Source organism: Ovis aries, chromosome 1 (assembly GCF_016772045.2).
Source record: "Ovis aries strain OAR_USU_Benz2616 breed Rambouillet chromosome 1, ARS-UI_Ramb_v3.0, whole genome shotgun sequence".
Classification (NCBI taxonomy): Eukaryota; Metazoa; Chordata; class Mammalia; order Artiodactyla; family Bovidae; genus Ovis; species Ovis aries.
Genome location: NC_056054.1, coordinates 105,219,385 through 105,234,676, shown reverse-complemented (window position 1 = coordinate 105,234,676; position 15,292 = coordinate 105,219,385). Strand labels below are relative to the sequence as shown.

The following is a 15,292-nucleotide window of genomic DNA, read 5'->3' as shown; positions in this document are numbered from 1 at the left end:
AAGCGTGAATCTTAAATTATTATTATTTCTTCCTGTCGCTTACACCCGAGGTGGGGGGCAAGGGAAGGGGAGGGCACAGGAGAGGGGGGACCGCCTCCCCCCTTAAGGCACTGAGTGGAGAAGCCGCAAGGGGGGGGGAGGCCACACTGTCCTCACTCCCCGGGGCTGGGCCCCCCATCACCTGAAATGCAAAGAGGAGGCCCAGAGCAACCTGGCCTCCCTCTACCCCAATATATTACATCATCACTTTTTAAATAGAGACAAGGACTGGTCCCGCTACCCCCTCCCTGTGACCCCCCCCCACTATTGGGGGTACCTGGGCAGCTGTGCAAATGGGCATGGGGGTGCATGGGAGGGAGGGAGAGCACCGGGCCCCTGAACCTGCCCCTTTTAAGGAGGGGGGGGGCCGCCAGGCCAGGGAGGGGAAATAGTGCAAGGCAGAGCCCAGGCCCGAGCGGAGCGGGGTCCAGCACCCAGCGAGGAGGCGGGGGAGATACCCCCACCCCCAGCAGAATTGGGTAGTTTAAAATCTGAAACTAGATTTCAACAAGACCAACAGAAAAGGCTATGTACAGAACGGGGGGGGGGGGGGTGGATTCAATCCTAAGGGAAGAGTGAGGGAATTACTCTCCCCACCCCAACAGGGAGCCCTGGCAGGCAAGGGTCTGAGGGTAGGACTCCTTTCCCACAGGGCCGCAGCCCACTTTCCCTGGGGGCGGGCGAGCAGTTCCGCGCCCCGGCCTTGGCAAGGGGGCGCGGCTCACCCGCTGGGGTGGTGGAGGTGGAGAAGGCGGCTCCCTGGCAGTGGCCGCCAGGGGCGCTCGCCCGCGCAGGGCACAGCCGCCAGATGGCGCCGGCCAGCCCGTTCTCCGCCAGGCTCCCCGCCAGCCCCTCACCGGGTCCCACACCCAGCACCGCGCCAGCCCGGGGGCGGCGTGAGTCAGGGGCGGCAGCAGTGGTGGTGGCGGCTCGCACCTGGGCGGGGAGGAGGTGGGGAGGAGAAGAGGGTAGGACACCGCCCGGCCCGCCCTGCCCTCTGGCCCCGGGGAGGGAGCGGCGGGAACAAGACATTCCCTGCCCGGGGACGCGGGAGGGGAGGGCCGGGGAGGAGAACCGGCAGCGGCTCCCCTGGCTGGGCGGGGCCCTCCCGCTGCCCCCAGGGGCGGGCGAGCCAATCAGGCCACCCCGCCCCCTTCTCCAGGACCCCATGACTCAGCGCTGGGAGAAGGGCGGAGGGGGACTGGGATGGCTCCTTCCTTACAGGCCCAGTCCCCGTCTTCCAAGCTTTTACCTTGCTTTCCCCCACCTACCCATCCTTTGCCGCCCCCCTTTGCGTAATTCACTGCCAGGAAAAGGGAACAGAAACCAGGAAGGAGGGGTCTCGAAAGGGAGGGGCAGTCCTTCACCCCCTAACACAGCCAAAACCCCAAGGGGCATGGGGGTGGGGCAAGGCTTTGGTCCCAAGCCCCCCACCCCCTAGAAACCCGCATAGCCGAAGAGGGACCCCACAAATCAGAAATACATTATTGCTTCTACTCCCCAGGAGCAGCTGGGGACAGGGACCCCACCTTTACAATGGAGCTGTAAATATATACATAATATCATATGTATCACTCCGTGGGAGAGCACCCCAATCTGGGGAGACTCTGCCCCAAAACCTTCTCGGCTTGGAACTGGAATGAGGGCTCTGAGGGAAGGAGCCTATTTCCGATGCCAGGGAGACTCAGGGCCTGACCCCCAGCGCCGTCTCTGCTGTGTACACTCCCACTGCTTGGCATGGGCCTCCCCGGTCCCCGTGCTGCTCCAGCTCGGCCACTCGCCCCTCTTTAAGAGGTGTCCATGGCACCTTCAGCCTGAGGTGTGGCGGGTGCCCCCTCCTCCTCCTCGTCATCAGGGGGCCCTGGGGTGGAGTCTGGGGGCCCAGTAGGGGCGGACGTCTCCCAGAATCGAGCCAGAGACAGGCGGAAGGTGTCCAAGTGACCGTTGGAGAGGTCAAGGCCAGCAGGCGACGAGGCGGCGGCGGAGGGCGGGGGGTAGTGAGGGGGCGCATCGTCCTTGCGGCGCCGCCGGGTGCGCACCTCCAGGCAGTTCTGGCCCTTGAGGTGGCGCTGCAGGTGGTCCTCCTTGGCGAAAGCCTTGTGGCACAGGTGGCACTCGTAGGGCCGGTCCCCTGTGTGCAGGTGCATGTGGTTCTTGAGGTCGTAGCTGTGCAGGAAGCGGGCTGGGCAGTGTGAGCACGAGTAGGGGCGCTCTCCGGTGTGCTTCCGCATGTGGATCTTCAGCTTGTCGTTCCTGGCCCGGCAGGGAGAGGGCGAAGGGAGCCGTCACAGGGGGTCCTTGGGTCGCCGGTCCCGCCCCCTAGCACTGTTCCCCTATTTCTGCTCAGGGAGACCCTTGCTGACTTAGCCCCAGGTTAACCACCTGCCTCCAGCACAGTCAGATCTTTAAGGCCCCAGACCCACCTTCCTTGACTTTCTTTCTCCTGGTCTCTCACCTCAGCCTGGGGACCACCCCACAGTCCCTCCAGGATCCTCTCCCTCCACACCCCCCACATGGAAAGGGTCTCACAATCCCTTTCTCCCTTGCGCCACCCCCCACCCCCCACATGGCCCCTGCTGGGCCTCTTCCCCCCTGGTGCTCACCGGGTGAATCGGACACCGCAGACTTCACAGGCGAAGGGCTTCTCACCCGTATGGGTCCTCATGTGGCGTGGCAGTTTGCCTGCCCCGTGGATGATCTTGTGGCAGACTGGGCACTCCTGAGGCATCTGGGAGCGGCGTTTGCGCACCAGCTTGTCCTGGCTGTCCAGGCCTGGAGGCAGGGTGTCCTGGTGCAGGGAGCTGAGGTAGGCCATCAGGTCGGGGTCGATGGCATCCTCGTCTGAGCCCAGCTCCTCTGGGGACAGCGGGGGCCCGCCGCCCTGTGCCAGCCCGTAGGGTGGGGGGTACACCAGCTCCTCCTCTTCTTCCTCACCCTCGCAGGCCTCGTAGCTCAGGGGCCCCTCGGGGGGTGAGGCAGCCCCTGTGGGAGGGCTGTAGCTGTCTCCCAGCCCGCTGCCCACTCTGCTCGCCTCCTCCTCCTCCTCGTAGGTGAAGGGATGGGTGGGCACCGTGGGCACCTCGGGCACCAGGTGGTTGGCCCGGGCCCCCTTGGTCTGCAGGAAAGCTTTGCGGGGCTTGCGGCTGCGGCGGGCAACAGGCCGAGGAGGCGGTGGTGGTGGCGGCGGTGGGAGGGGTGCCTGTGGAGGGCTGTCGTCACCGTTGGGGACTCCCGAAGCTGAGGCGCTGGCTGTACAGGCGAAGGCTTCCAGGTACTGCCTCGCGCGCTCACAGTCGTCCTCGTCCGGGCTGGGCGCCTCTAGTCCGCTGCCCTGCAGGATCTCCATGCAGGCCGCGATGACACAGGGGATCTCCAGCAGCCGCGCGGCCTGCAGTACGGCTGGCATGTTGGCGCTGCTGGTGGTCAGGGTGGCTGTGTAGGCAAACTCGAGCAGGGCACCCAGTGCCTCCGGCCCCACGAAGTCCAACTCGCACACGCCGGCCCCTGCACCCCCAGCAGCTGTCCCACCGCCCCCAGCACCCGAGAGCGCACCGCCACCACCCTCGGTGAAGAGCTTCTTGAAGTAGTGGCTGCAGGCAGCCAGCACAGCCCGGTGGGTGCGGTACTCCAGGCCCTGCGTCCGGATGGTGAGGTCACAGAGGTGGCCCAGCTGGCGCTGCTCATTGAGGCAGCTCAGGAGCTCACTGCTGTGGTCTGGGAATGGAATCCCGATCAGGTCATCCTCAGGGCTCCCCATCTTCTCCTGCGGAGTGAAGGAGAAGGGGAGGTTAGGAGCGCTCAGCCCTGCCAGGGCGCCCAGAGACGGAACACCAGCCCTGGCCATGAGCACAGGCCCTTCAAGTGCTTTATACCCATTTCATCTTCCATGACCTTCTAAAGTAACAATTATCCATTTCACAGGCAGGAACCTGAGGCGCAGACATGTGAAGTGACTTTCTATGCTAAGTGCAGAACAGGTTCAAAGCCAGGCTGCGGCCGAGCCCTGTTCCTAACCACTGTGCAATGTTCTGCCTCAGTGAGTGCAAGAGCTCTGCCTTTCTGGCCTTTCCTAGAGACCCATCTGCTTCACCTGCCCGTTCCCATCCCTTTGGAAGAAGCACTGGTCTGGGAGAAAGGATGCCTGTGTTCTGGTTCAGGCTTCATGAAGAACTGGCTGAAGGACTCTGGGTGCCTCTTGCAGCCAGCCTCAGGCATCTGAAAAGTGGGGTGACAGTCTCTGTGATGGAACCTCCTCTCACCCCAGAGAGAGGCCAATGAGAGAGTTCAGATTCACTTTGGGCCAAGGTCTGTTCAAGGCAAGGTCAGGTGCTTTAGCTCACATTATCTCCCTAAAGCGTTTGGTGCACTATAAAAACACTGCAAACCTGGGAGGTGGCTCCCCAGGACCCCACCTTCTTTCCCACCCACTAAAAGTTCATCTCCCCTTCTAGGTCTCCCCCTTGTAGAGGCCAAAAGGGAAACACAGCTCCCAGCATACCTCCCCCCACATCCTCCCCTCCCCCATGGGGCCAAGGAGCAGCCACCCTTTGCTGGGGTGTCGCTGGCGCTGGCGCGGGTGCTTCCTGCCCCGCACCGATAAGCATCGTCCCCACCCCTCCCCCCTGCCAATAGGCCAAGTTCCAGCCCTACCCCTCCTCCACCGGGCTGCCACTGCCAGCTCTCCCTCTGCATTCCTGGCCAGTCAGGAGAGCCCCCCTCTCCGGAAGACCTTCTTCCACCCTCTGTGCGAGCCTTTCCAAGGCACAGCCACAGAAGGCACAGCACTCCGGCAGTCCCAAGGCTGGTGGAGGGAGGCAGCTAGCAGAGTGAGTCTGGCCTGGAAGTGAGGAGATCAGCTTCTAATCCTGGCTCTGCTACTATCTTGCTGAATGACCTTGGCCAAGTCATTTCTCTCTGTGCTTCTGTCTCCTCATGGTACACAAGGAGCGGGCGGGGATGAAAGCCGCTCAGCCCTTCCACCCTGACGTTTGGTGGTCTGGAGCAACTGGAGACAGAGTTGAGGCCTGGAAAGAGCTGGGCTCTGGAGTCATCCAGGCTTGAGTTTGAATCCTCACTCTGCGGCTGATTAGCTCTGTGATCCTTAAACAAGTTGTTTAATCTCTGAACCTTCTTTTCTATAAACATCCCATGTCTATAACATGGGATAACTCCACCTGATTCCTAGGGCTGTGGTGAAGGTTAAATGAGCCCGTGGGGGGCACAACGCCTAACACATAGTAGGGGCTCAATAAAAGTTCTGGCCTTGGGAGGGAGAAACCAAGCCTCACCCGGAGGCAGACTGCGCTATACAGATGGTCTCTGCTGGGAGAAAGGTCTGTCTCCCTCCGTCAAATCACCCAGGGGGAGTCTGGTTACTACTAGCTACATGACCCTGAACCAGTCACTTTCTTTCCCATTTCCTCATCTGCAAAATTAAAGGCTGACCGGATGATCCGTAGGGCAAGTCTCACTGACAGTTTGCCAGTCTTCTCTGCCACTCCCACCAACTGCTCAGTCTCGGCCACTGATGGGGAAGGGTTTTGAGGGGGCTGGAGGAGTCGAGGGCTACAGGTTTCCTTTTGAGGACACAAGAACTGCATCGTCTCTGCCTGCCTCCCTGTCTTCCCTATAGCATCCGGATGCCTGCGTGGAAGCCTTGAGTGAGTAGCACCCATGTGCTGGCTCATAAGCCACAGTCAGGCACCCTCAGATAGCCCACCCCTTCCCACCTCAAGTCCACAAATCACTTCTCTCCCTGAGGGCCAAGCAGTCTGGGAGCACTCCCAGTTTCCTTGGGTTTTCCCACCTGTACTTTACAAATAGTACAAGTGGCAAATGGCCCCAGGACTTAGGAACAAACAAAACCAGGTGGGCAGCAGCAATGGCCACTCAAGTCGCAGTGGGCACCCTCCTGAGCCCAAAGTGAATCCTGTCCCTCCTGAGGGGGATGGGTGGGGCTGTCCTCCCTGTCCATTGGCCCGGAGCTGTGCACCCGCAGGCACGTGGCTCACCCTGTCCCTCTCCCTTCTTCCCTCCCACCCCACCCATTCCCGCTGCTTAAGCCCGCCTCCCTTCTCCCACCCCAGGGCCATCTCTGTGGCAACTTGGTGTGGCGGGGTTGCTGATTGGCTGACCCTGCTGTCAGGTCACAGGCTCAGGCTGGTTCACGATGCAGATCACACGGGGCTTGGGCAAGGGTAGGTGTTTAACCCCTAGGGCCTAACTCCAAAGCCCACGGCCACGCAGTAGCAATGAAGGGAGAGAGAGGCAGAGGACCCATCTGGGAAGGGGAGGTGTTCCTATGGGTCTCTAGCTTCTGGGAAACTCCCCTAGCCCTTTCTCAGGGCTCTGGCACCCATGCTGACTTAGGTGCCACCTGGAGCTAGGCTGGTGCCAACCAGGCCAAGGGGGCACTTCAGGCCCCATCATCTGGGAGGGACTGATGGGGAGGAACTCGCCCCTTCTTTCTGCCAGGGTGGGGCACTGATGCCAGGGTGCCCACCCCAACTTGGGCACCCTTCCCACCTCTATATCCCAGAGGGCCCAGCCCCCCGACGCCCATGAGGACGGCCCATCCCCACCCAGCCTGGCATGCCCCCTCTTGCTAAGACCTTGTGGGCATGGGCGTGTGTGGTGGTTGGTGGGGGGGCAGCTGTGCCAGGGAGCCAGGCAAGGTCTGTTTGCCTGGTAGGGGGAAGAACTGGGGGCCCCGCCCCATCTCTCCCCCCTTTCCCGTCACCCCCCCAGGCTCCCCTCACTGTCAGGCCTGCTAGACCGGCCAAGCCGGTGGGCAGCTCTCTTGAAACTGGGCCCTGAGTCAAGCTTGCCCCATCTTTGGTTGGGGGAAGACTTTGGGGATAGAACAGTATGGGAGGGGGCAAAGGTGGGAGCCCCTATCACCTACCCCTCAGTGCCCAAAGGCACCTCCCAAGGTGTGTCCACCACCAAGAAACCAAAAGGTAGAGGGCACTGGCCCTGGCACGGGAAGGAAAAGGAGGCTGAAAGTCTTTCCAGGTGCTGACCTCAGGCAGTGTCCAGTGAAGGGCTGGGGGAATACCAGGGCCAACACTGCCGGCTTGAGCCAGCTGAAGAGCTGGGATACGAGGCCCTGAATGGGGCAGCTGAGTAAAGCTGGCCCCCCTTCCCCACACCCTGGGGATTAGGGGAGTGAGGCTTAGTGTGGGGGGCAGCAGGCGGAAACAGGATTAGTGGCGGAGAAAATAGATATGGGCCTGAGACTCAGGCACACAGAGCACCCCCTCCTTAGGCTCAGAGGCCCCCACCTCCGGGCTCTGCCAGAGAGCCCGAGAGGGACCTGGCCAGCTTCTCCAGGTGTAGCAGCTTGGGGTGAGGATGAGGGCCAGGCTGTGATGCCTCCTGCCAGGGTGATGGAGAGGCCTGACGCTCTTCCCACCTTGGCTGGCCACCCTTCCCCCTTACTTCTTTCTCTTTTCTCCCCCCCCCAACCCCCACCCCAACTCCAGCCTCAGGTTCTCTTCCTGTTTTTTTGGAGCGAAGTTTGCACGAAGCCAGGGCTTTGGCCTGTGGCTGGACCAAGGGCGGGGGTGGGGAAATAGGACAGCCAGTCCAAAGTCCTCAGGGACCCAGGAATCCTAGCTCCCCAGCTTCTTCCACCCTTTCTTAGGGCCTCTGGGGCCCAGGGCTGAAGCCATCTGGACTGCCCAGTTGGAAAGGCGGGGTGAGAGGTGGAGGTGAATCCCCTGGAGGACTGGAAGGGCTTTGACGGAGAGGCCCTCAGCCCAGGATGCCCCAGACATGCATGGAGCCTTTCGCTCCCCACCCAGCCCCTCCAAGCTAGTACATGCCTTCCCCATCCCCCATATGTCGCTTCCCCCTCCTAACCTCACCACCCCAGCACTCACACTTCCTGGGGGCCGAGGCGGGGAAGAGAGACCGCAAGCCACGAAGGGGGAAGGAGGCAAGGGGAGTTGGCTGCTTCCCGGTGCTGTGGGGGTTAAGCCTCTCCTCCCTCAAAATCCCCAATTCCTGGTGCTTCAGCGTTTGACAGGAGGGAGACCTCAGTGTTCCCCCACACTTTCTTTCCATGACACCCGCCCTAGTCCACAGCCTCTGAGATCGCATCAGGGGAAATCTGAGGGAGATAAAAGATGGCGGGGAAAGGAATGGGGCAACTCCGTCTTCCCTAGTCTTCCCCTCTTTTCCTTTGGGGACGCCTGCCCTCAGCCCCTCTCCACTCTTGGCCCCTTGCCTTGGCCTCTTTCTGTCTCCTTCCTGCCTTCTCGGACCCTTGTCTCCTCTCTCCGCGGCTCATCCTTTGCTTTCCTCCCTTCAGCCCTTGCAAGGCTCCTGCTTCCTCTCTCTCTACTGAGTCCTTAAGTCCCTAGGTCTCCAAGGAACCATCCCTACCTCTCCTTTCTTTTGGCTTTTGGTTCTCTCGTTCAGGCCTCTCCCACTTCCTCCATTTCACCCTACTCCAAGCATCTCTTCTCTTCTCCCCAGGCCGATGGTTGGATGCGGGTGGAGAGGGGCAGAGGAATTAAATTAAGAAATCGGGCCTGCCCTCCAAGGCCTGGTCTTGCCACGAGATGGTTGCATTTAGGCACCCATGACCCCATTCTGGATGAAGCACAGGACCAAAATCGGGGGGAACAGTTGCGAAGATGGGTGGGGGGGTGTACAGTGAGAGCGGATGTGGGGTAGGGTTGGGGGACAGCCTAGGCCTCTCTGCCCGTCAGAGTTTCCAGCCCTGGAGCAGCTGGAGTTTCCCCAGAGGCTGCCCACCCAAGGCCAGGCAACCATGCGCCTGGACAGACCCTGGCCATCAGCGCTCCCAGCAGGGGTCTGCCGGAGCAGCGCCAGATCCCCTGAGGGCCTGAGGAGACCTACAAGGTGCCAGGGTCTGCCCTGTGCCCACCCCCTCCCCCCTAGCCTAGCGTCCCCGGCTGCGTAACCGAGCCGGCTGGTAACCCCACACCCGCCAAGCCGCCGGCAGAAACCTGAGCCCCCCAGCCCCAGAGGACACCCCAGCCCAATCCCCGGAGCCCGGCTCCCTGCCAGCCTGTCCAACCTCCTGTCCTGGCCCAGCAGCCCCTCGGCTCCCGTAGGCCCCTTCTTCTGCTCTCCTGCCCTCCTACGTCCCTCGGACACAGAGGTTCTCCCATACTCCAGCCCCCTCAGCCCCTCAGTTCCCTAAACCACCCCCTGTGAAAATTTGGACACCCTCTTCCTAGCCTGTTTTTCAGTCCCTCTCTGACCCTTGGCCAATTCTAGGCCTCCGAGCCTCCCCTGGGGCCTGATCTCCCAAGCCAGAGCGGGGCCTACTCACCTGAACGCTGAGGGGCCTTGCCGGCAACTCCTCCTGGCCCCTGGGGGGAACAGGTTGGGAGGGGTGGGGGAGGGCCTGGCTGGGGGGCAGGCAGGGTGGCTGTTCCCCGCTCCAGCTCCCTCCTTCAAAGGGGCCGCCCACGACTTGGCCCAGCCCCTCCCCCCTACAGCCTTAACCCTCTGGGTGCTGCCCCCCCTCCCCCCAGATGGAGGGAGGGGTTACCAGAGGCCTGGCAGCGTGGGAGAGGGCCTAGAGTCTCTGCCTGTGGTGCCCGAAGCCCCAGCTATACCCACCCCCGCCTGTCCTGACTCAGTCCTAAAAGGGGAAAAAGGTGAGCGGTAGGAAAGGTAGGAGCTGGGACAGTCCAGGAGGACAGAGGTGAGGAGGAGCAATGGGAGAGGCTGCTGGAGGTGGGACCAGGAGAAGGAAGAAGGGAGGGGAGGGGACAGGAGGCAGCAGTGGCCAGAGAGGGAGGAGGGGAAGCCTGGACAGTCAGTGCCAGGGGTGACAGGTGCCCAGGTCCCAGCCCCTCAGGGCATGTGGACTAACAGGGGACCACAGGGAGGCCCTTCAGACCCCCAGTGGGGCCCTCAGCACCCTTGGGAGCTGGCCGAATTTTCCCCACCCCGTACTGGGCTGGGGCCCTCAGGGGCTGGGCAAGGCAGCACCCCGCCCTCCCCATGCCTCACCCCAAACCCACTCACATACCACAGTTCTTTGCCCGGGCGCCAGCCCCTGCCAACCAGGCCAGGGGGCAGCACTTGTGCCAGCCCCCAGTGGCCAGGGGGATCAGGGGGATAGAGGTGGCCTGAGGTGGGGTGGACAGATGGGGGGAGCTGTGGGCACCGAAAGAGGAAGGAGCCGAGAGGGGGCATCTGCTGGGAAGCGCCTAGCCCCACCCCTTGCGTAAGCTGCTGCCACCCTGGCCGGTTGGGTGGGACCCGCCTGGGCCTGAGGGGCAACTCAGGAGGGCTCTGAGCCCAGAGGAGGGTGGGCCACAAAGTTCCACTTAAACAACTCTGGGGGTCTCTTATTCCTGTAACGAGGCGGGCCCTAGGTCCCCCAGCCACTAGGCCATCCCATGTCCTGCTGGGCTGGGAGGGGGCGCCACAGAAATGCCCCCTAAAATATCCCCTCCCCTTTCCCCCCAACAGCTGCTGGCTCAATGCCGCTGGCCTGCTGCCCCTCACCAGCTCCCGGCCCGGTTGGCACCTACCCACCAGGATGCTGGCAGTCCTGCCCTCCTCTCCCTCCTACCCCCCTGGCTCCCAGCGCCCCATGCCAACTGTGGGCCTGGGGTGGGGGAGGGTCACCCCTGTGCCTTGGTGCCAGCTAGGCGGGCCCAGGCCCCTAGGTCCTACAGATAAGGCCCAAGACCCTGTTCTCAAGCCATCTCCTCAAGAGGCAGTACACAGTTTAGGGCCTATACAAAGAGAGTCCAAGGGGGCTATGGACAGCCTGATGAACAGTTATTGAAGGTTCTACTCCCCAAGATGGGGGCCAGTGTCTCTCTGCTGCCAGGTGCTGGCCTCCCGGCAACCCCCTGCCCAAGCATTTGCTTGGGCACCAGAGTCCCTGCAATTCCTGATCACCCTAGTGCCCGCAGCCTGCCAGGGAGTGGGGTGGGGCTGCTCTCTGCCCTTTGATCCCTGTAAAGGGAGGGAACCAGCCTAGAGGGCACGGGGCAGGGAGGGAGTTCATGGGGCCCCTCCATTCCACCCCTGCCAGGGGCAGCAGGGCAGGGTGTGGGCATCACTTGGGTGGAGCCCTAAGGTGAGAATGGGTAGCATGTCTCAGCTGGGGGTGGGGTGGATGACAATCATGGATACATGGTGTCCTGGGGGAACAAGGTGATGAGGACAAGCTGGGGGGATCCATCGGGTCCCCAGGTTCCAAGTCATCCCAGTCCACTTTTAGTCCCATCCAGAAAAATTCCAACTTAACCAAACTGAGAGATCAAGAAGGACTACAACTCCCAGTATGCACCACAATTGCTTTGCATGTACCTTGGGAGTTGTAGTTCCCTTGAGAAGCCCTGTGTTCTTGCCTTCCCCAGAGCCTCACTGCTGATGGGGTGGGGAAAGCAGAGCAGGGGATGGGAGGTGGTCATGAATCTCCAGGGGGACTGTGTTTAGAAGAGGTAAAAGGCAGGAGGTCTATGATTGGGGGAGAGGACCTCTGCTCCCAGGCAAAGCGGGAGGAAAGGAGGAAGGAAGGAGGAGAGGATGTCTGTTGAAAGGGGCATATGGGTGGGGAGGAGCTGGGGGGGGGGCGGTGGAAACAGGAAGGAAACTGAAGCCAGAGACATGAGGTCGAAAGTAAGGGCCTGGTGGAGCCCCACTCCGAGGCCGGCAGGGACTGGGAAGGCATTTCCCCCTGCCGGGCCTCGGGACTATTCTGGTGGCCTAGGGAGGCCTAAGAGGAATTAGTGATGTCAAGTAAAAAGTCAGTTGGCATGTTTGTGGGGGGTCACTGGCTCCATTTACCTGCCACCAGCCCTCTTTTGTCTGGGGCACCGTCAGCCCCTGGATCTGGCACGAGTATTTCTGGCTGGAGAGCTCTGAAAGCTGACTCGGCTCTGTGATGCTAGCAAGCAGAGGAAGGGGTTGGGGAAGATTAGGGCTAGGCCTGATGAGTAGTATGGTGGAGAGAGATATATATAGGGTTAGACCCAGGGGTGAGGTCAAGAAATTCTGCTGGTAAATGTGGATTCCACCCTCTAGGGCTGAGGCCATGGCAACTGGGAGGCCTCAGTGAAGAGAGGGCTAAGATGCCAAGGAAGGCCACTAGCCTCCCACCCGCTCCAGGCTGTGGGACAGAATGAAGAGGGAACCATTTTCTGGTGTCCCTGTGGAATTTGCTAAAGGTAGCTTTTCCCCTTGTGTCCCATAGCCTGTGAACATTAAAGGTGGCAACTCAGGGGACCAGAGGGTAGCTGGGTGCCTTTACTTAGTGCGGGTGGAAGTCAGAAGTGGGCAGAGGCTCTGCTTCCAGGCCACTTTCTGTAGGCTCCCCAATGTTCTGGGACAGATGTTTATAGGTCCCAGCCAAGACTCTTGCCAAGACCTGGGTCTGCCTGGGTGGGGGATCATTTCTGCCTCTCCAGGATCCGTGATGGTGGACAACAGTAGCTCTAACCCCTTCCCCCTAGTCCCCCAGGCCAGCCTTGGCGCCTGGCCGCCTGTGTGTTGGCAGGACCGGTGGTGGTGGGGGGGCGGCGAGGCAACTTCAAACTGTCCGGGCAAAACGTCAAGTTTACTCACGAGTTTACTCAGCAGAAGGAGGGGGAAGAGGCCAGGGCGGGCACACCCCATGCCAGGGTCCTATCCCTCTGCCTGTCCCCACCTTCCTCCCCCACCCTCCTCTTCAGCCCTAGGCCAAAACAGGCATAGGCCCTAAGGCCTGGTAGCAGGGCAGTCTTAACTCTGAAGGTCAGGGAGCCAAGCAGGCTGGAGGCAGGAAGCCCCAAAGCAGTCCCAGAGGCTTCTATCAGAGGGCAGTGCCCTGCCTGGAGCCCAGTCACTACCCGTCTTGGGACCTCGGCTTTGGGCCAGAACTGGGTCTCTTAGCCACCAAGAAAGAGGCAGTACAGGCCAGGCCTCCTCTATCTGAGCAGTCCCCTGGGCAGTGACTTCTGACCCCAAATGCCCAGTCCTAGGCTGTGCCCCAGGCAGCATGATGCCATCTGGGCAGCCATAGGATCGGGGGCTGGTTCTCTCTGCCCTGGCTTGGGATGGGGGGCCAGCACCCTAGCTGACCTACTTCCCTTTCCTCCCCACCTGCTTTCATTCTCTGCTTCTCTCCCCCAGCCTTCACTGTCCCCACCCCAGAGGCGCTCCGCCCCCCATGCCCGCTGGGCCCCCTCCCCCACCCTTCCCCAGGGTGCCAAGTGCAAGCACACAAAGGGCCCGATGGTGCATTGTTAGCCCAGCCCCCGCTGCCCGCCGCGCCCTCCCAGGGCAGGCACTAGGCCAAGGAGGAGCTGGGGGCCCTGGGTGCCAGGGGGCACCATGGGGAAGGGGAAAGAGGTCAGCACCTGTCTCCCAGTCACTGGGGTCCATGTCAGCCGGAGCTGAGCAGGGATGAGAGTGCCCCAGTGGAGCAGGCCTCCTTGACACCTGAGCCTAGTGGGCACTGCCTGCTTTCTTCCCCAGAGCCCCTTTTGGATGCTATTAACCCCTTCCTGACCCCTGTACTAAGGTTGAGGGGTGTGGTACCCAAGGGAGGGGACAGTGTCTGGGGGTGCCAGCAGGCTGCGTCGTGCCCACAGCAACCATGTAACAGAGGCACGCTGGGGGAGCCGGGGTCCCGGGGGCCAGGGACAGGCAGCACTGACAGAGATTTCTTCTTGTTTCATCAGCTGCTCCAGGGGGAGCCCCCTGCCCTTCTCCCCAGTCACCACCAAGGAGGAATACTAACTGCTACCCAAACTCAGTCACAAATATGTCCCTCTCCAGCCAGCACAATACTCCATATGCCCACTCTCTCTGCCCAACCTGATGCCCACTCCATGCCAGCTCTCCCAGCAGTGCCAGACGGGTACAGGGGTGACCAAACCAGTTGGTGTGTGTGGGGGGAGCAGGAGGCAACCCCATAATCCTCCAGTCCTCACCCCCCCCCCCCTACACACATGCACCTTCAGGGAAGAGAGAGTTCCTATCCCAGTTTAACCCCTCACTGCCCAATCTGGCTCCCCCAGCGCCTTGATAAACTGTCTCCCTCCTCCAGGAATAAGTTGAGGGAAGCGGGAATAGCTGCGCTGACTCATTCTCATTCTCAGCTGCAGCTCGGGGTCTTCACTGCTTTCGGGTGGGGGTCAATTCAAGAACGCCTTCCACCTGGCCCGGAAGCCAGGACAGCCTGCTGGTCTCCCCCTCTCCCCAGCACCCACTTCCGGTGTCCCAAACTAGGTCAGCAGCGCTCGTTTCCTGTGGGTCAGCTAGCACCCGCGCCTCTGCCCCTCCCCTGCTCCGGACCCAGGCTCCCTGCCCCCCCCCCAGGGCGCCCCGAGGTCTCACCACGTCTCAGCCGCCCTTTGATACGTGGGGGTTGTGCGGGGCGGGGGGCAGGGGACCCGCCCTCTCTCCAAACACCAGCAGGGCCGGGGCGCCTGGGCAGGCACGTGTCCGGGCACAACCCGCTGCCCACGCCGCCCCCCCACTCCCGGCCCCCCCTCGCTCTGGCCGGGACACGTCGCTCTCTTACTTCGGGTGGGGTGGGAGGAGAGAGAGAAAACTGGAAATTGAAAGCAGCGCCCCCCACCCCTTTGAATGGCAACCCTCTGCCAGCCGCGCTCAGACTAGGTCCTACAACAACACAGTAGCGACCCCCACTCCGGGTAGGGGCAGGTGCGCCAGCGCCGGTGGGGGACGGATGATAGGTAGGATTCTTCCTAGTCGCCCACACTCGCTCTTGGGTTCTGGGGGCAGGAGCTGGCTTTGAAAAGGTGGCGGCAGTACTGGAGCCCGAACGAAGAGAGTGGGATTGAGGGGCGGCGGAGAGAGGGGTCGTTCTGTATCGCTCGGAGGTCGTCGCTGAGCCCCACTACCGGCGAGAGAGCGCGGCTGTGGAAGCGCAAGAAACCAAATAGTCCAGCCGGTAACTTTCCCCCAAGCCGCGGCTCCTCCTGTGCTCCCCCCACCCCCCATGCAACTGGCCCGAGTCCAACCCACCGCGCCAGGGGGCGCGGAGGAGGTGGGGGGAGCGTTGTCCTAGTTAGAGTCCGTCAGCGTTTCCATTCCCTCAACTCGGTCGGGTCGGGGGTCTACCTCTAAAGTCACGAAGGAGACTAGGGGAGCGCTGGGCGCCGCCTCGCCCTCTCTCCATCCCGGAGCCGCCAGTCTGTCTGATCCCAGAAGTGCATAGAAAGTTTCTGGGGACCCTCCGCCCTGGGTTGGGGGAGGCTGTAGTTCCATCTCTACCTTTCCTCCCCGTTAAAATCAATTC

General features: G+C 61.9%; 1 protein-coding gene and 1 long non-coding RNA gene across 11 annotated transcripts in view; one reads left to right on the top strand and one right to left on the bottom strand.

Moving 5' to 3' along the window:
* Positions 1-5: 5 nt before the first annotated feature.
* Positions 6-15,292, bottom strand: part of ZBTB7B (zinc finger and BTB domain containing 7B) — a 15,773-nt gene continuing 486 nt past the window's right edge. For 4 of the 10 annotated variants that reach the window (XM_027975930.3, XM_027975939.3, XM_027975933.3 and 1 more), the window contains 2 exons: positions 2,643-3,802; positions 6-2,292 (listed from right to left, as the gene is read on the bottom strand). In XM_027975930.3, coding sequence (XP_027831731.1) covers positions 1,827-2,292; positions 2,643-3,796 — 1,620 coding nt within the window. In that variant the 5' untranslated portion in view covers positions 3,797-3,802 and the 3' untranslated portion in view covers positions 6-1,826. Of the gene's footprint in view, positions 2,293-2,642; positions 3,803-7,922; positions 9,389-10,054; positions 14,935-15,292 lie in introns of those variants that run through there. The other 6 variants (XM_042254929.2, XM_042254909.2, XM_042254904.2 and 3 more) reach the window with 5 other exon arrangements.
* The window catches only part of LOC132659711 (uncharacterized), a 14,132-nt gene continuing 13,446 nt past the window's right edge, over positions 14,607-15,292 (top strand). Inside the window, exon 1 of the long non-coding RNA XR_009600453.1 lies at positions 14,607-14,944. This is a non-coding gene — a long non-coding RNA (uncharacterized LOC132659711). The remainder of the gene's footprint in view (positions 14,945-15,292) is intronic.